Source organism: Hippichthys cyanospilos, chromosome 3 (genome assembly GCF_059441005.1).
Source record: "Hippichthys cyanospilos isolate Australia breed blue-spotted pipefish chromosome 3, RoL_Hcya_1.0, whole genome shotgun sequence".
Lineage (NCBI taxonomy): Eukaryota > Metazoa > Chordata > Actinopteri > Syngnathiformes > Syngnathidae > Hippichthys > Hippichthys cyanospilos.
The window spans coordinates 30,643,528-30,659,929 of NC_142371.1; the positions used below are offsets into that span (position 1 = coordinate 30,643,528).

Here is a 16,402-nt window from a genome sequence, read left to right on the forward strand (position 1 = left end):
GAAGCTGAAGAAGTCAAATTTGACGCGGGAAAATTAATAATTAATAATTGTTATAATTAATTATAACAGGAAGAAATCAGATGAAGTGATCAGTAGTAACCCCCCCCCCCCAAAAAAAAAAAAAAAAAACAATAAAATAAAATTTAAAAAAAACTGAATGTTGAGAATACAACACCAATGCCCACTGTACTGTACGAGGCCCAGACAGCGACCCTGGTCCTTTTGTAAAATGCCTTGCAGCAATTGAAGTCGGTTATTGGAGATAACCAAGCTAGATGCATACTGCTAACACAGCTCGTTCCATCACTAAATGAACTATCACCCCATCTGATTATGAAAATACACGTCGTAGTGCCTCAACTGCCCTGCAGTCCAGCTCAGCAATTGGGCAGTGCATGTATATTGTATATTATATACATGTATATTAAAAAAAAAAAAAAAAATATATATATATATATATATATATATATATATATATATATAACACTGATTCCGTGGATATATATATATATATATATATATATATATATATATATATATATATATATATATATATATATATAGAGTAAATTTGATTGTAATGCTTTTTTTTGCACACTCAAGTACAGTTCACACTTCTTAACTAAGTTGATCAATAATTAAGAACTTCAATTGATAAACCTTTAGAGTACATAAAGGTAATTACAATTGGCAGTAGGTCCTAGAGCCGAATTTTAGATAGTCCAGCAGTCACCCACTGGCCTTGGGCCTATGGCTGGTTACAGAGTTAGAACATTGTTTGTTGTATCATTTATTGCACGTGAAGTAGAGAATGTTAAATACATAAAACCGCAAGGACTAGCGAGCTGTGAGGAATGGGAATATTGGGGGAGCCAACAAGAAGTGGCCAAGGGTCACCTGAGTGGAGCGGTGGGAGCATTGAAATGGATGTGGAGAAGTGGGTGGGCTGAGGAATGGAAGGAATGGAAAAGGAGTGTGAACAAAACACTTGGTCTCACTTTAACACCAATCAGATGGCTATCTAACCTGACAATTATAATAGGCAGTCACCTCAACTGCATGTGCAAGGAGGTTAGGTATGGCCAGGGTTTCCAATGACACGGGACAAGCTCGTTCATCATTTAGTTTCCCTTTAATGGACCTCAAATGATCCTCACCTACATGCACAATATTGCCTACATCCTCCACATCCACTGTATCACCCTTCTCAGTTTGCTGCCTGCTTGATCTCGCCCACACACGCGCGCACACACACACACACACACACACACACACACACACACACACACACACACACACGTGCGCGCTAACCCTCTGTGGTGGGCAGCAGGTGTGATGATTAGGCAGGTGTGATGCTGGCTGGTAGATGTCGTGGCCTCTTTTCCCTTGCCTATCATATTCCAGCCACTGGATAAAGACTGACAGATTAACACTGAGCTAGGCATAATTGTTCTATTACGGGTACCTCTTCAGCTCCAACAGGTCTCTTCTTTTCTAGTTTTGATAGCCGTTGATTGGTGGAAATCACATTTTGCAAAAAGTGTATTGAAATGAAAGCAACTTAAAGTACACATAGGTTGCTACAGATTAAACATTCTAAAATTGTCCTCTACACCTTTTCATATCCTCCATTTCAATTTTCCTAAAAGTTTTCCGACAAGAGCCAAATAATTGAGAAACTGTGTATGATTGTTTTTTTTTTTTTTGTCCATACATCTAAAAGAATCACTGTTGTTGAATACAAAGGAGAGCCAAGTTCACAATCTCTGTTTTAGTTTAGCCTACACCAAACAAATCCAAACTTTGTTTTTCTGATAGCCAAGGTGTATCCTCGATGGCTGATTTCCTGCATATTTTCCAAGTTTCTTTCCCGAAACACCTAAGCCTGATATTGGTCCTGTTCATTTGAATCAGGTGTGTCGGGGAAGGAAAGCTGGAAAACATGCAGGATACTGGCCCTTTATGTCCAAATTCGGATCCCCCTGTGATAGTCCATGACATAAAATATTTGTATCACTTTTTACGATGATCATCATTGATTACAATTTCTTTTTTGCAGGTACTGGTTCCCAAGAATTTAGAGTTCAAGGGAAAAATGATTGAGGTAGACATCTACGAGGCGGGAAAACACTTCCTGAAAGGACGACCAGTGGAAGACACTAAACCTTTCACCGCCTCCATCGTAGCCCCTCTTCAAAAAGGAGAAGTATCTGGCTTGATGCAGGTACACACATTTTTGCATATAAATTATGTCAGTTCACATTTTTATTCTGTATCAAATATCAGGGATGTGAATTGCTTTAGACCTAAAAATCCCTTTGTTATTTGTAAAGTTCTCATATTAAGAACTTCTTTTTCTTCTACCGTATTATTTTAAACATCAATCAAACCCATTAAATTATGTGTAATGAGTAGGCTACAACTTGTCGTTTCACAGTTCATGACAAGAAATTAATTTCAGGTCGGCATACAAGATACAAATACGTCCAAGATAAAATATAAAAATATAACTACATAAATATATAATTAAATAATATAAACATAAAAAAAACCATACATGACGCAAATAAAAACAATTTGGTTCCACATTCGTGACCCCGACTAGAAAAAGACTGTGTGAGTGATAAGTCATCTACTGTAAGATACGCTATGACCGGATAAACCGGCACGCACGCACGCACACACACACGCACACACAGACACATAAGCGCATTCACACAAAGACTGCACATGCATGGACTTGCACAGACACGCACAAACACAATGTTAATGTATCTGTTTCAGTGCATGTTATTTTTCACTGTGACTAGCTAGAGCTTATAACTCAGGACATTGAGCCACAGAGCAGAATATGATACACTTTCTAATTTCACACTCCATCAACCTTTACTGCCAGACAGCCAGAGAAGGAAGGCAGAGAACAGAGGCAAAGGGGTCGCAGCGATCAAGGCAAGACAAGTCGAGAGAGAGAAAGCGAGAAAGGAAATGGATGGCAGAATGAAATAAGGAATAGTAAAAAGGGTTTCACATTAAGACTGCCGACATGTCACTCTGCACTGAAAAGTTCAGTGGTAAAGACCTTTTAAAGTTGCCTCATAAAGTCTGCAGCCCATCCAGTACACACATTCTACCCTCATTAATTTCACCCGCGCTCTTTGAACATACACTGTTTGAGTTTATTGAGCATACACATTTTTTGTTATGTTTTTGTCATTACGCAGATATGTTTTTAGATTTCTCTTTACCCTCACGTCTACACTTTTTGATATATTAGATTGTTTACAAATAACTCCTTACTTATTCATATGTTGCCATATTTTTTGTCAGTGTTTTTTTCCTGTGTGTGTTCTAAGAATTGCATACTGTTTTTGTTTTCTCTTTTGATCGATTATTCTATTTGAAATTGGCAAGCCTACTGTATAAAAGTGGCTGAGCATTTGACCCTACAGAACGTTGGCCAGTTAGCAGCACTTTACAAAGTATGGAGAGCTGTTGTTCAAGTGACAAGATGGTGGAGAATCATTAAAGGAAGACATGCTCAAGTTGACGCTAAGACGATCAAGTCAATTTTCATGCAAAACTCATTGCCATAGGATCCGATGCTCAAAGAAGCTGGAGAGACGTCCAGCAACTTTTTTACACTTTCAAATTGCTAACCGAATAATCAATCTGAAAAGAAAACAAGAACATGGATTTTAATTACCATACATCATGAGACATCCACAAAAAAATGAGACAAGTATCACAAAAATAAGTATAAGTATTATTAATCACTCTGTAAACTGTCTACAAGCCTTGGTAAAGGTTTGACACATCTATTTCTTAGTAAAGAGAGATATTAAATGGATATATTTGATAGCAACATTCATTACATGGTCTGGGAGACAATATGGATGAATATACTTTTAAATCTACCACATCTGTTATAAGTCAACCGCACCCCTGCTATTGTACAAAAAACATCGTTTTGGAAAATCCAAAAGTCCTTACCCAAGTTTTCCAAGGGATCACTATTCAAAAATATAAAAAGAAGCACACATTCATTGTAAAGGCTGTTTTTTAACTGTCAACATTTAAATAGGGAACCAAAATATTATTGTGAAGTGTTATTATTACTTTAGTATGTTTAACAGGTCCACTCTTCACAACTCTACATATCCAGAGGCAATCTCATGGCCGAGATGTACAAATCCAAGGTCGGAAGTCAAGACGAGTCCGGGCGTCGGTATGCGCCATCTGATTAGTTAAAAAACAATGTTGTCATGTCTGACCTGCTGGGGTGCCTGGGGACATTTTTGGCAGATTCAGCGTGTTAAAGCCACATTGGACAGTCACATTAATTGGCTTTTAGCTAGTGCATTTTGCAAGAACAGGAAGTGACAAACGGGGATAAACCGTAAGTGAAGGAAAGCCTTGATAATTCTGCAAAATTTGCACATGATTACTCTCTACATTTTGACTTAAATTGTATATGTCTGGATGGAAGAGCGACAAGACGATGAAGACGACACAAATTGTATGATATTACGGTTGAGAAGAAAATCACGCTAGGGGAAGATATGGAGACGCAACTGGATATAGCGGGTGGTATTGTTAATGTCATTGTTGCACTATACTATCGAGAGTGGGGGGGTTTTCTTTGCCCCGGAGTTCATGAGTGAAAAAAATAGCGGTGTGTATTGTTTTCATTTTTATATCCTCCCGCCACAGCGAAGAACTTTCCAGTTGGCTTCATTCTAACATCTTATTGGTCAGTAAGTTGACTAAGATACCCACATAGGAACTGACCAATCTGTGAAAAAAAATCTCTAACTTAGCCAAATTTGGAAATAGAAGCTGTCCAACCGACATCATCGGTATTTATTATATGATTGCAAAAACGGCGTAGAAAAATGTATACTTTTTGCATGTGGCCAAATACGCATGACAAAATAAGAAGTACATCATAATTAAGACACGGTTTTATTGCATGTATTTTTACTATTAAATACTGTCCAAAAAATATTTGAACTAAAAAATCAAGGATTAACAAAAACAGTATATGATTTAATTTTATATTCTGTGAAACTTCCTTGATGTGTATTTAAGACAACCGAGATGCTCATTAATATGGTGATTGGACTTTTGGGTCCAAACATTGTGGAGCAATGCAATTAAGAACAATTAAATCCACACACAAAATTGGGAGAAAATGGCTTATTTTAGTTTTTGTATTTGCAACCAACGCTTATCAAACTTTCTATCAGAGATTTCTGAGTTTTAAATGTCGGGCTAATAAACCAACACATACATCAACTCAACTGTTATATGCATCAAATCTATGTCGTCCCACATGTTTACATCGGTGGACAGCCACTTTTACTGCTGAGGATTTATAGCCAAGCCTCGACTTGGCCGTATTTGCTCAGCACATGCACATCCGTATGGAAGGCTGGTGTGCAATCATTTCTCTTTGCGGCTTTCCAAATGATAGACATCTCACTTTGTTCTACTTTGTGCAGATCGACATGAAAGTCCTTGGAAGGTTGATCTGCCTTTCCAATCAGTTGCTGCTATCATCGAGCAAACTATCATGCAGTTATGATGCATCACACCATCTTGCTCTCCCCTCCACCCACCCCACCCCACCCGAAAGCCTATAATTTTGAGATTGCAAGATGTGGATGAAAGTGTAATCATTCACTCCTGTCTCACAAGCACACATACAGTTCCTGTATGCTCACACGTACCTACTCAGTGTGTGTGGGGGACAGTGACGGATTGATAATAGATGGTCTTCACTTATAGTAGGATTAGCTGCGACAAGTATTTGGGACATGTGGTCCAGTTCTGACAAAGGCTGGTTATTTGGCTGCGTCACGTCGGTCTTTTTGGTGGTTGCCATGGTTTCCAAGCTTTAATTTTCACTTTTCTCATAACCAAAACACACCTTTGGTGACCACTTACTCCTCAAAGGATCTATAACATCGTGTTTTTGAGAACAGAGACGTCTAATTCTTTTACATTCAAACCCGGCTCACAGTAGAGTACCCACATCTTGCTTGATTCTAGTTCATAATATTTTCAAAGAGTTTCATTCATTTCAGTTTAACCTAACCGGCCACGAGCAGACGCCACACGTGCCCTCATTATGAAAAATATTTGACTCATTTTCAATGTCTTAGGAGCTGGATATCATTCCATCAAAGGTTGTTACGGGATGTGTATTAAGAGATGTTGATGCTCTTTCATTCCAATGAAAAAGCAAGGTTTCAGAGCAACAACAGCACCTGAAAATTTAGCTCTTCTTTGTTCTCAGTCTGCCTCTCCTAGCCGTCTGTCAAACCCTCATTCACAGAAATAGCACTTTCCCGTGGAAAGGGGAAGGACAGTAATGAGTCTTTTAGTGGGACACAATAGCAGAGAAAGCACTCAACAGCGTGGTAAAGAAGAAAAAAGAGAAAGTATCTTCACCAGTCCTCATCCTCAGATGAAATTAAATGATAGAAGGGGTGGAGGAGACAAAAACTGCAGCGAGAAAGAAAGAGAGCAAGGTAGATGGAGAGATCAGGAGACAGCAAAGGCAGCGTGAGTGCCATCCCCGTAATAATCAGGTCTTTTCACAGCACACTTTCTCAAGGAGACCCAGAGAATGGATGAGAGGGGAAAAACAGCTCAGGCCCCTCCACCAGGCAGCAAATTGACAGTTTGTATGAAAGACATGGAAAGGGAGGTACAATTAGGCTAGTAAAAAACTTTTCCATGATATCCAATGACCAAATATGACAAACGACTGAATAATTGTGGGTCTATTACACAATTATCAAATTGTCTGTAGTTATTTTCACCAATTCCTTTCTTTGTCTTTACTTCTTTTGTTAAGCAGTTGAACGTGAACATTTTTCACTCTTTTGTTCCTTTTTAATTATTAGCATAAGGGGATATAAAGACAATGCTTGCATGGGAAGTGTCTTTTTCCTTTGCTGGCCCCTTATTACCTTGTTGGATCAAGCAGTTTGTGTTACCTTTCAATATACAGCTTGGCTGAAAATTCATATTGACTCTTGCATACAAATGACATTGTATGCCCGTACAATTAATGTCATAACATCTGCCTTTACCTGCTTCGTCGTCAGTTTTTTAGACCTCTGCGGAGATGTTTTGATATGTCTATTATTGTTGTTTTAGTTTACAGTTGTGTAAAGCCGCAGTCAGCATAGTGGAAGGGGCTTCCAAATTTTTTTTATCCTCTCATGAAAAACACCGACATGCTGCCCATTCAGCCCTCCAACACACACACACATACACACAGACCACCCCTTGCCACTTTGCGTGCCTATTAAGTAGATGCCAGCTGTATTCTGTCTTGGGAAAAAAAAAAAAAAAAGAAAGAACACTGGCAGCTTCGTTGCTTGATGCCTCACATCATAACATGCAAAAAAAAAAAAAAAATCAAGCAGTGACTGCTTGCGAATCTATTTTTGAATGTTTGTGTCTTAGAAATGTCACAAGGTTGAGGTTGGCCTCTGTCTGACTTGTCTCTCACAGCAAATAATGTGTTTGGTCTTCAAAAAAGCAGACGCAGCTATTTCAAGCGTTTCATTTGGCATGTCAAATTTTATTACATGCTCTGTTCTTTGAGCAACCAAAATTACAATAATAGATAAATTATTACACCATCAAAATATTAGTCATGTCTGTTTTTCAGTATTTTAATCGCATATGCCAACTGGAATTATACAGTTTCATTCTGTTTTGTTTATCTCACATTAAGAAGCTTTTAGCATGCCCCTTGCTTGGAGCTTGCCTTTGAACAAATATGAGCGGTATGTATAAATAACACAGCTCTCTTGTTGTTGCAGAGAAACGCTGGTTAGTTATTAAGTAATCTCCCCACACACATGCCCTGGGACAATTAAAGTCCAAATAAAATGGATGAATACCACCAACAGGTTAAATGGTGCCTTATACAGTTGTCTTTACATTATGAATTGCATGACATGGTAGTATGTGGAACCGAGCTTCGTTAGTTTGCACTACAGTATATAGCATCCAACCCAACCCCTTTGAGGAGTTTGAAATGAATAGCGTACTAACGAATTCCCTTAGCCAGACATAATGAAGGCTTTGCAACATGGTTATATTCTGTCTAAATCTTTGCTGTCTCAGGTGCTTTAACATACCTTAACCACACTTACACTTCACGTACACGTTACTGAATGTCAAATGCACTTGTTTGAAAAGGATAATCTAGCTGGAGTAAAAGGCGACAATTGTTATTGTCCCTGACTAAATGCGCCTCTAAGTAGACTAGTAAGTATGCTTCAAGTCTTATCCCACTAGCCATATGTGAGAGCATCTCCAAACAGGATGTCTTGGCCGTAATCGTAGTTCAGGTCAGCACTCCCTGACCCTGTCCCTAAGCATGTGTTATATTTCCTGTCTGTTATAGTGGTTGTCATGTGCCCAACATGTGTTTTTGCATGGGTCTCAACTGCATAAATGTGTTCCACTGTATTGCATTGAGACGACCGTAAAACATTTTATGCAGTCCATCTGCTTGCTTGCAGTTGTGCTAATTGTCAGAAGAGCCTATGTTTCAATGTGGACCAGTGTGTTTTCTAGCTGCCAAAAAGTTTTTATTTGTTGATTATGCAGTTAACTTTTTGCCTCCATATTGTCTTGTGCGCTTCCTGGGTAGCATGGTAAGCTAGCGGTCGACACGCTAAAATAAACTCCAGTTACCCATGAGCCTAATGAGGAAAAGCTGTATTGAAAATGATTGGATGGATCTAACAGCCATATCCCACCCAGCTGCAAATGTTGCAGAACTTTGTGAGTTTCAATTCGCCAACTATGAGGACATATTCTCTGTCATTTTCCATCAAAAATGCTACAAAATGCCATATTGTGGCAACTTGATGACTGTTCTTTTAGAATCAACCTGTTTATTGACTTGATGTATTGATAGAGAAAGTAGGAGTCAAAAATATATTTACCGCTTGTGTAAATTCATAAAAATGTAACAAAAACATCTTACAGGTTGGTGCTGGCAGACGCTTAACTATCCCGAATTAACCTTCCTCATCTTTATTGTGGAACCATGTTAACGCAGGCTTATTTCGAAAAGCAGTGCCTTTTCTTACAGAAAATAGCATGTTTCACAAATATCCCAAATTTTCTTTGATGGTAGATCCAAAGGGAAACTTATCTTGGCTCATTTTATGCTTTACTCATCCTCATGCTTTTAATATTTGTAACTAATTTGATCAGCCAACAGCCTTTTTCTATTAATTAATTTAATTTTAAAACAGTTCCCATTTTATTTCACTTCAGCGTACCAGCGATGGATAGTTTTCAAGTACGCAAATGTGTGTTTTGTGCTAATGAGAGCATAGCCTTGTTTTTACAATAACCAAAGGCAATGCGACTAATCTGCATTAAAAGGAATGCGCTCTTGATCAATTCTGAATTCATAAATTCTGTACCGCAGGCGAAACAAAACAAACTATTTTTTATTAGTCTTTACATTGTGTTCAGCTGACATGTTAACACTATTCTCGTACTACTTACGGAGGAATGTCTGACCAATCCGACAAAATGTGGCCATTAAATCGCCATCCTCCAACATATTAAGATGTCAAAACAATGAACTGTTTGTATGTAGAAACAATGAACTGTTTGTCATCACTAGATGCGAATGAGTGAATGCAGTTATTTTTATACGAAGTGTATCAATGGAATAAAGACATGGTTTTGTTTTCAGGTTGAAAAAAAAAATGTCCGTGCGCCTTGGAATTATGTTGTTGCTTTGTGGACCTTAAAAGAAAACTGATTATCCATAGATTATTCATTTGATTAAAATCTAAGCCACCCTACAAATTAGTTACATTTTACAGCATTTTTTTTCTTCTTCATTGATGTAGTGTTTTTTTTTTTTTATGAGCTTAAGATGAATACGAATCTTTTGAGTGTAACTCAGATACACATTAAATGAGAACATTTATAATTTTACTCTTACCATAGAAATGTGCTTTTACGGCTTTTCCCGCATTTATGGGTCCAAACATATGCCACACAATGTGTTATTTTCACCATGGCGAGCAAGCATAAGATGAAAACGCCAGAGAAAAACATTTATTCTTGCTAGGCGAGCTTTGGGAGTGGTAATGTAAGAAGTTAATGGAAGGTGTTCTGCAGCAAGACAGTTAATGTGATGTTTTAAACCCACAGATTTTTTTTTAGAATACATTCTAGATTGAACTAAAAACTCACCTTACAACTAAAAATGTCATATTTAATTAAAAAAGACCAGAAAGCTTTCAAACCACCAGTATGTATTGACAAATTCCTAAATTAAGTTTACAGCATATTTATGTTTTGATTTTGTCTTGTGGCCCTTTGTAATTGGCCTTGTGGTTTTGATAGGTTACGCTTGACGAAATAGTAAAGTCCCAGTATCTTTTAACACACACACACACACACACACGCACACACGTCTCCAGTTATGTCTAGAGTGGCACTGACAGCCGGCGAGGGATCATGTGAAAAATGTGACCAGTGCGTACTGTTGTTTCTTCCCTCTCTCGTGATTCTGGTCAAGAACTGCCATAGTGAGAGGCAAAAGTTCCATTTCATTCTTTCAGAGTATTCCACCTGGTTCACTGTCTGATGAGTTTCTGGTTGATTACGTTTGCTGGGTTTCCACCCGCTGTGAAGAAGAGAGAGCAGAATCTGGCTTTAAAACCTGCACATGTTCACATGGTGGTGAAATGTCAGCCAATAGCCTATCTTTTCTTGCGGCATTTTCTCCTTTTCTGTTTTTCACTGCACTTCTCTGCTACTTTTCTCCTCCCTCCCACTGTGCTGACATGCACCCACTGCCACTTAGATTTGCACTTATCCTCCAAACAAGTAATAGATTTGAGACTGCGCTGTTCGGTCTCTATCCTGGCACCCCGGTGTTTAATGGCACCTGCAGAGAGACAGCTAAATAGACAGAGGCGGAAAAAGGTAGTAGCACACTTGGGCCTGACACCATTGATAGATGATGTTTCGTCTGTCTGTTTTTTTTTTCTTGGCTTTTTTTTTTTTTTTTTTTTTTTTTGGAAAGCATGTTTTAGTGTTTTTTTTTTCTTTTCTTCCGTAAATAAAGAAGCACTGATCTTGAGAAGAAAGGTTTCCAGAACTCGCATTTTACCAACATTTAGATTTTCCCCCTGATAAGCAAGCTAGTTTGTATACTTGGTCAGATGGCGAGGGAGTCGCAGACTCAGTCCCATCAGGAAAATCATCAAAACATTGATTCGTAACTGCTTTTTTAACATGGGCAACATATGTTTGGCAATGTGAACCACCATTGACTCTGCAAGACACCACGTCTCTTTCTTGATATACAGAAAACAATGTCATAACTGGTTACACTCCTGTTGTTTGCTTCATAGCAGGAATTCAAGTCGCAATTCACTTTTTTGAAAAAGCCGGGGAAGTGCTTGTAAAAGTAGATGTTAAAAGCAATTTGATTTCCCTCAAGGAATAATAAAGTAGGACAAAAGCCAATTCGAACAGGATTTTTTTATTTTTCTTCCTTAATATGACAGTGAATGGATTCAAACTGAATCCAATATATTGAGACGCCTACCTCTTTTATTGGCGAGTTGTGTCTTGGAAAGAAATGGCACATTTGCAGTACCGACACATTCAGTTGACACTATCTCAAACTGAGCTGTACTATATTGAATAGCCCACTGAGTTGAACCAAATCGAATCGCTCCACCTTCAAATTCAACTGTTGTTGAATCTTTTTGCAAATATCTAAAACTGCATTGAAACATCCTTTTCTGGTTTCCTTGGCAAATTATCTTAAACAATAAATTGTTTTAATAATGTACAGAAATAACAATTGCTCTGCTATGAAAAAATCTTGGCTCCCAACAAACAGTGAAAACATTTTGGGAAACCGAATTTGCCGTATGGCGGGCAATCCAAACCGATGTTAATTAGCTAATGCGTGTAAAACCCTAGGTAAAAACATCAAAATTGTATATGCATATTAAAAAATGGTAAAATAGTATGGAAAGTGCTACTTATATATAATATACATGTATATAATTAAATAACATCAAAAATAAAAACATATGTAAAGGATTTATTTACATATGAGTGACTTGACGAGCTTATTATGGCCATATTCCCTAGTGAGGGTAGCCTAGCCTAGCCTAGCCTAGCCTAGCCTTGCCTTGCCTTCTTCGTATTTCTTGAGTCTCTCCAGCTTGGTTTCCATACTACTGATCTTCTCACTTTTCTCTTTAACATCACTAGCAATCTTAGGACCCATGGCTAAACCCTTTGAAGTTTGAATTAAGCTCTAAAATGCACAATAAATACGATATTGTAAGCACTCACACAATAACAAATGTTTAACAACCGTGGTACCGACCAATAGCAGACCACCATCTTAGCGACTCCATGAGGCCGACCAATAGCTGACCAGTATCTTAGGGAGTCGTGACGACGACCAATAGCAGACCAGCATTGTAGTGACATTGGCAGTGACGCATGTAGTGACGTAAGGGCGTGGCGCGCATGTACAACGACCGCCATGTTTGAGAAGAGAAGTTGTTGTTTTTGATGTCGTAAGGTGAAAAAAATGGCATAAAGAGGGGACAAAAAAATGCAGTCCATGTTGTAAGGTGGAACAAAACGTAAGACAGGAAGGTTGTAAAACGGGGTCCACTGTTCTCCCAACTCGGGAGATTATTGAAGTGATTTTCTGTAAGGGCATACCAAAAAGTACTGAGTTTTTTTTTTTCTTCCTTAAGTTGTGTCAACGGGAAAGGCTGCTTCTAACAGTGGTAAGGAAAAAAAAAAAGAAACAAAGGCTATGATCATAATGAAAGCGCTGATGGTTGAGGAGCTCAAGTCGATCCATTCATCCATTATCTTAAGCGCTTATCCACTTTTGGTAAATATGAGAAGCCATCGCTTATGACACTTTCCCTAGTGAACTTGATGAAAGGTTATTCAAGAAAGCCGCGGATCAATTGCTCAATATCCCTCTGCATAATCCATCTCCGTGGTGATAAGGCATTTTATCAACAGTCGGGCAGGAGGAGATGGGCAGGAATCACCTCAAGGTCATCCCGATCCATTTTCACATTCTCTCCTCGGGTGTGTCCAATGCTCAAATTGACACGTCTCCTGTAGAACTCCCCATTTGTTTAGTGATCAATAGCCTAAGCGTGAGCCTGCACACCTTCCTTAAACTCAAAAGAAAATAAATGGACTTTTTCCCGGTTCAGGGACAAACGTCAAAAGATTCCCCAATTTCAGCCCGTTTAAATTGTCTTGTCCACGCTAATATTAGGGAGCAGTAACAGTGTATTTTTTTAAGCATGGATCTAACGGCTAGCAAATCAACTTAACATAAAAATCAATGCTGTATTCATGTATGTATTGCTTTGCTATCCCCGCATTGATCTTTCTCACATCCCGTCAGGGCTCAGTGTCAACATCCACTCTGATTCAGCAGACGGGCGCCGAGGAATAATTTGATTACCACCAAACTGCTGTACAGCTTCCTGGCTTAATTGTGCTCACTTAAATTCCGCATTTATTCATAAAATAACAGCTGTTTTGACGCAAATGCATTCATCTACAAGATATCAGATTTGGTTCATTATCATGTTATTAGTTATTCTCAAATTAAACAGCATCGCTGAGAAGCAGCAGATGGAGGTAGACAGAAGGTGAAAATGCTTGTTAAAGAAAACACTGAAATGACAATAGTTTTATCGTTTACTGGTCCTGTTGTTTTTGTTAAGAGCAAAACTTTTTTCTCTTTTTCTTTTTCTTCCATAGTTCAAGTTCGGTTGTGACCAATTGACCAATCATTGGTTCTATTTGACCAATAATTGGAGGTAGTGCTCATACTTTACACTCCGTGTGTGTGCTTAGATATAATTATGCGGTGGTTAAAACCAGCCTTTTTACCTCACTAGTTTATCTTGCCGCATTTCCAGCACGTTTCTGCAGCAGGTCATCACGCTGACCCTCGATTCAACTTTATTCGAACTGCAAACTTTTAATGGACCCTCCAGCGGGGTGAAATTCAGATTCTTTTGTTGCCAGAGAAGATGTTGAAAAGTCTTTCTTTCCTCTTTGTGTGTTTTCTTCACAGGAGCAGATGGCAAATGGTGTCCAAGGTCCCTCTCCTATGTCTTCTTCTGTTTTGTTGATTGGGTCTTTCAGTGTGGACCGAGAGCTATTGAAGAGGCTGGGGGTAGGACTGGCGCTAGCAGCCGCCTTGCTGGCTTTTATTGTGGAGAGGATCTATTAGCGGTGCCGTAACCAGGGAGAAGAGAGCGACGTTAACAGCATCTTTGAATGGGAGGGACGTCATCAAATTATTCTCCTACCTGTTTCTTTCTATCTTGTATGCGGTCAAGGAGGTTGTATTTTTGCTTTGAATTTAACAGTTAATTTGGCTATTATTCGATTCCTTTAAAATAAAGGCAAATAAAACACATTTGTACATTTTTCGGTACAAACGATGCCCGTCTTGAAGTACTGTTCTTCGATTGGTGTGATGAAACACAGAAATTAGTTCTACAGTCACTCGGGTTTCTATAATGGATTTTGTTCAATTTCAACCGTTATTTTAATGAATCGTGTAACAAACTGTCATTTTCTCATTAAAATTTAATTGACATTTCTATCTTTTCTAAATGATTTATTGAATGATATAATGAAAACATTTTTACAAAGCAGGTGGCAGACAATCGTCAAAATGTCATCGTTAAACGCTCGCCATTTTCGTTGACATTTGTAGACTCGGTAAAAAGGACAGTAAAATGGAATCAACAATCAACCCTTTGTATTTGATGCAGCATCCTGATCAATTCTCTTCACTATGTCCTTGGTTACAGTATTATTATAAGGAATATTGTTGTTAGGTTTCCCCCACTACAAATCATTTTCTCTCACTTTCTGATTTGTGTTATATTGTTTGTTTTTGAATTTGTTGTAAGTAAAATAAATAAATAATTACTAGGATTAAAAAAAATAAAAAAACAGATTGGAAAAGCACTGTGTTTAAAGCCAGCTGGGGCTAACTGTACCCCTGTGGAGGTACGAGAAGACAATTTAAGGAGTATGTGAGATTTTCATTGATTTCTTCAATTGCTGGTAAATTGAATCCAATGCTTTTTAATGCCATTATAAGAACAAGACATTTTTTCTTTTCGAATTATGAGCAAATTACACATGAAGAATGAAGCAACTTCTTGATACATTTTGTTTTAGAGATTCCCTGGGAAAATGTTGTATGTCTTTATTTTTGGTATGTTTTATAAGGATGTGCATTAGTGACTCAATTCTCTGGCCGACAAAATATAAATAAAACAGATGGTGTTAGACAATCCATCCCCTGGAAATGCAGTCATTAGTGGGGTTTTTTGGTTGTTGGTTTTTTTTTCAATCAGGTTTTCAGCTTTCATGTGTTTCCATGCACTTATTATTTTCCAGATGCCTTCAAAATCTCCAGTAGACGCCTTGACCACGCACAAACCAGTCAATGTGTTAGATCTTCTTTTAGCCAATCAGATTTTAGATTCAGATTTTACCTTCCTCTCTAAGATGACTGAGTTTCAGTTCTGATATGTATAGCTCCTGATTGGTTGAGTTCTGTGCCTATCAAAGCTTGAGTTTTGGTGGAGAACATAATCAGACTATATTATGAATTCACTCACAAGGCGCACTTATCGAGAAGAACTAGACTTTTTGAGGCTAGGTCAACCAACACTGTCGATGGGTTGGGTATTTCAATCTGGAAATATCGTTTTCGGCTTTTTCAGAGAAGTTACTGTATGTATGAGTGGAAGGTTACAACTCGACAGGATCAGCATTAGCATCTCTGGTGATTTACGATGTATGATGTACCTTGTGATTAATTGAAAGTGTTTATATTGATCAAATTGGGTCTGCTTTAAAGGGATAGTGTGTAAGATTTAGGCCGTTTTTTCTTTACGGACAGCAGGAGGTGCTGCATTTACCATTGTCCGTCGCAATAATAAACATGGCTGCCTCCGGGGAACTATATTTAAAACATACCGTTGGTCAATAAGAACACATTCATTTGCAAGTTTTTGTAATTTACAAACATTCCTTTTTAATGAAAAACGGTTTAAATCTTACAAACTGTCCCTTTAATGCCACACACTAGTTTTTTTTTAATATATGGATAGAAATCAGATATGCATGCAATGTGTCTGCAGGACTGTACGCTGTATGCCATCAAAAGCCAAAATGTGGAAGAGTGCTTGGAAGGGGAGCCTGCTGATGAATTCCATGAGTTGTTTTCAGTAACAGTCTATTAACATGCCTTACATTGTGAATCAGGCCAAAGTTGTAGAGCTCTTCTGTA

General features: G+C 38.2%; 1 protein-coding gene across 1 annotated transcript in view; it reads left to right on the forward strand.

Moving 5' to 3' along the window:
- The window catches only part of LOC148426809 (threonylcarbamoyladenosine tRNA methylthiotransferase-like), a 200,824-nt gene extending 185,052 nt beyond the window's left edge, over nt 1-15,772 (forward strand). The window contains exons 14-15 of the mRNA XM_088410634.1: nt 2,060-2,224; nt 14,159-15,772. Of these exons, the coding sequence (XP_088266760.1) occupies nt 2,060-2,224; nt 14,159-14,317 (324 nt within the window). The 3' untranslated portion in view covers nt 14,318-15,772. The remainder of the gene's footprint in view (nt 1-2,059; nt 2,225-14,158) is intronic.
- The last annotated feature ends 630 nt before the right edge of the window (nt 15,773-16,402 follow it).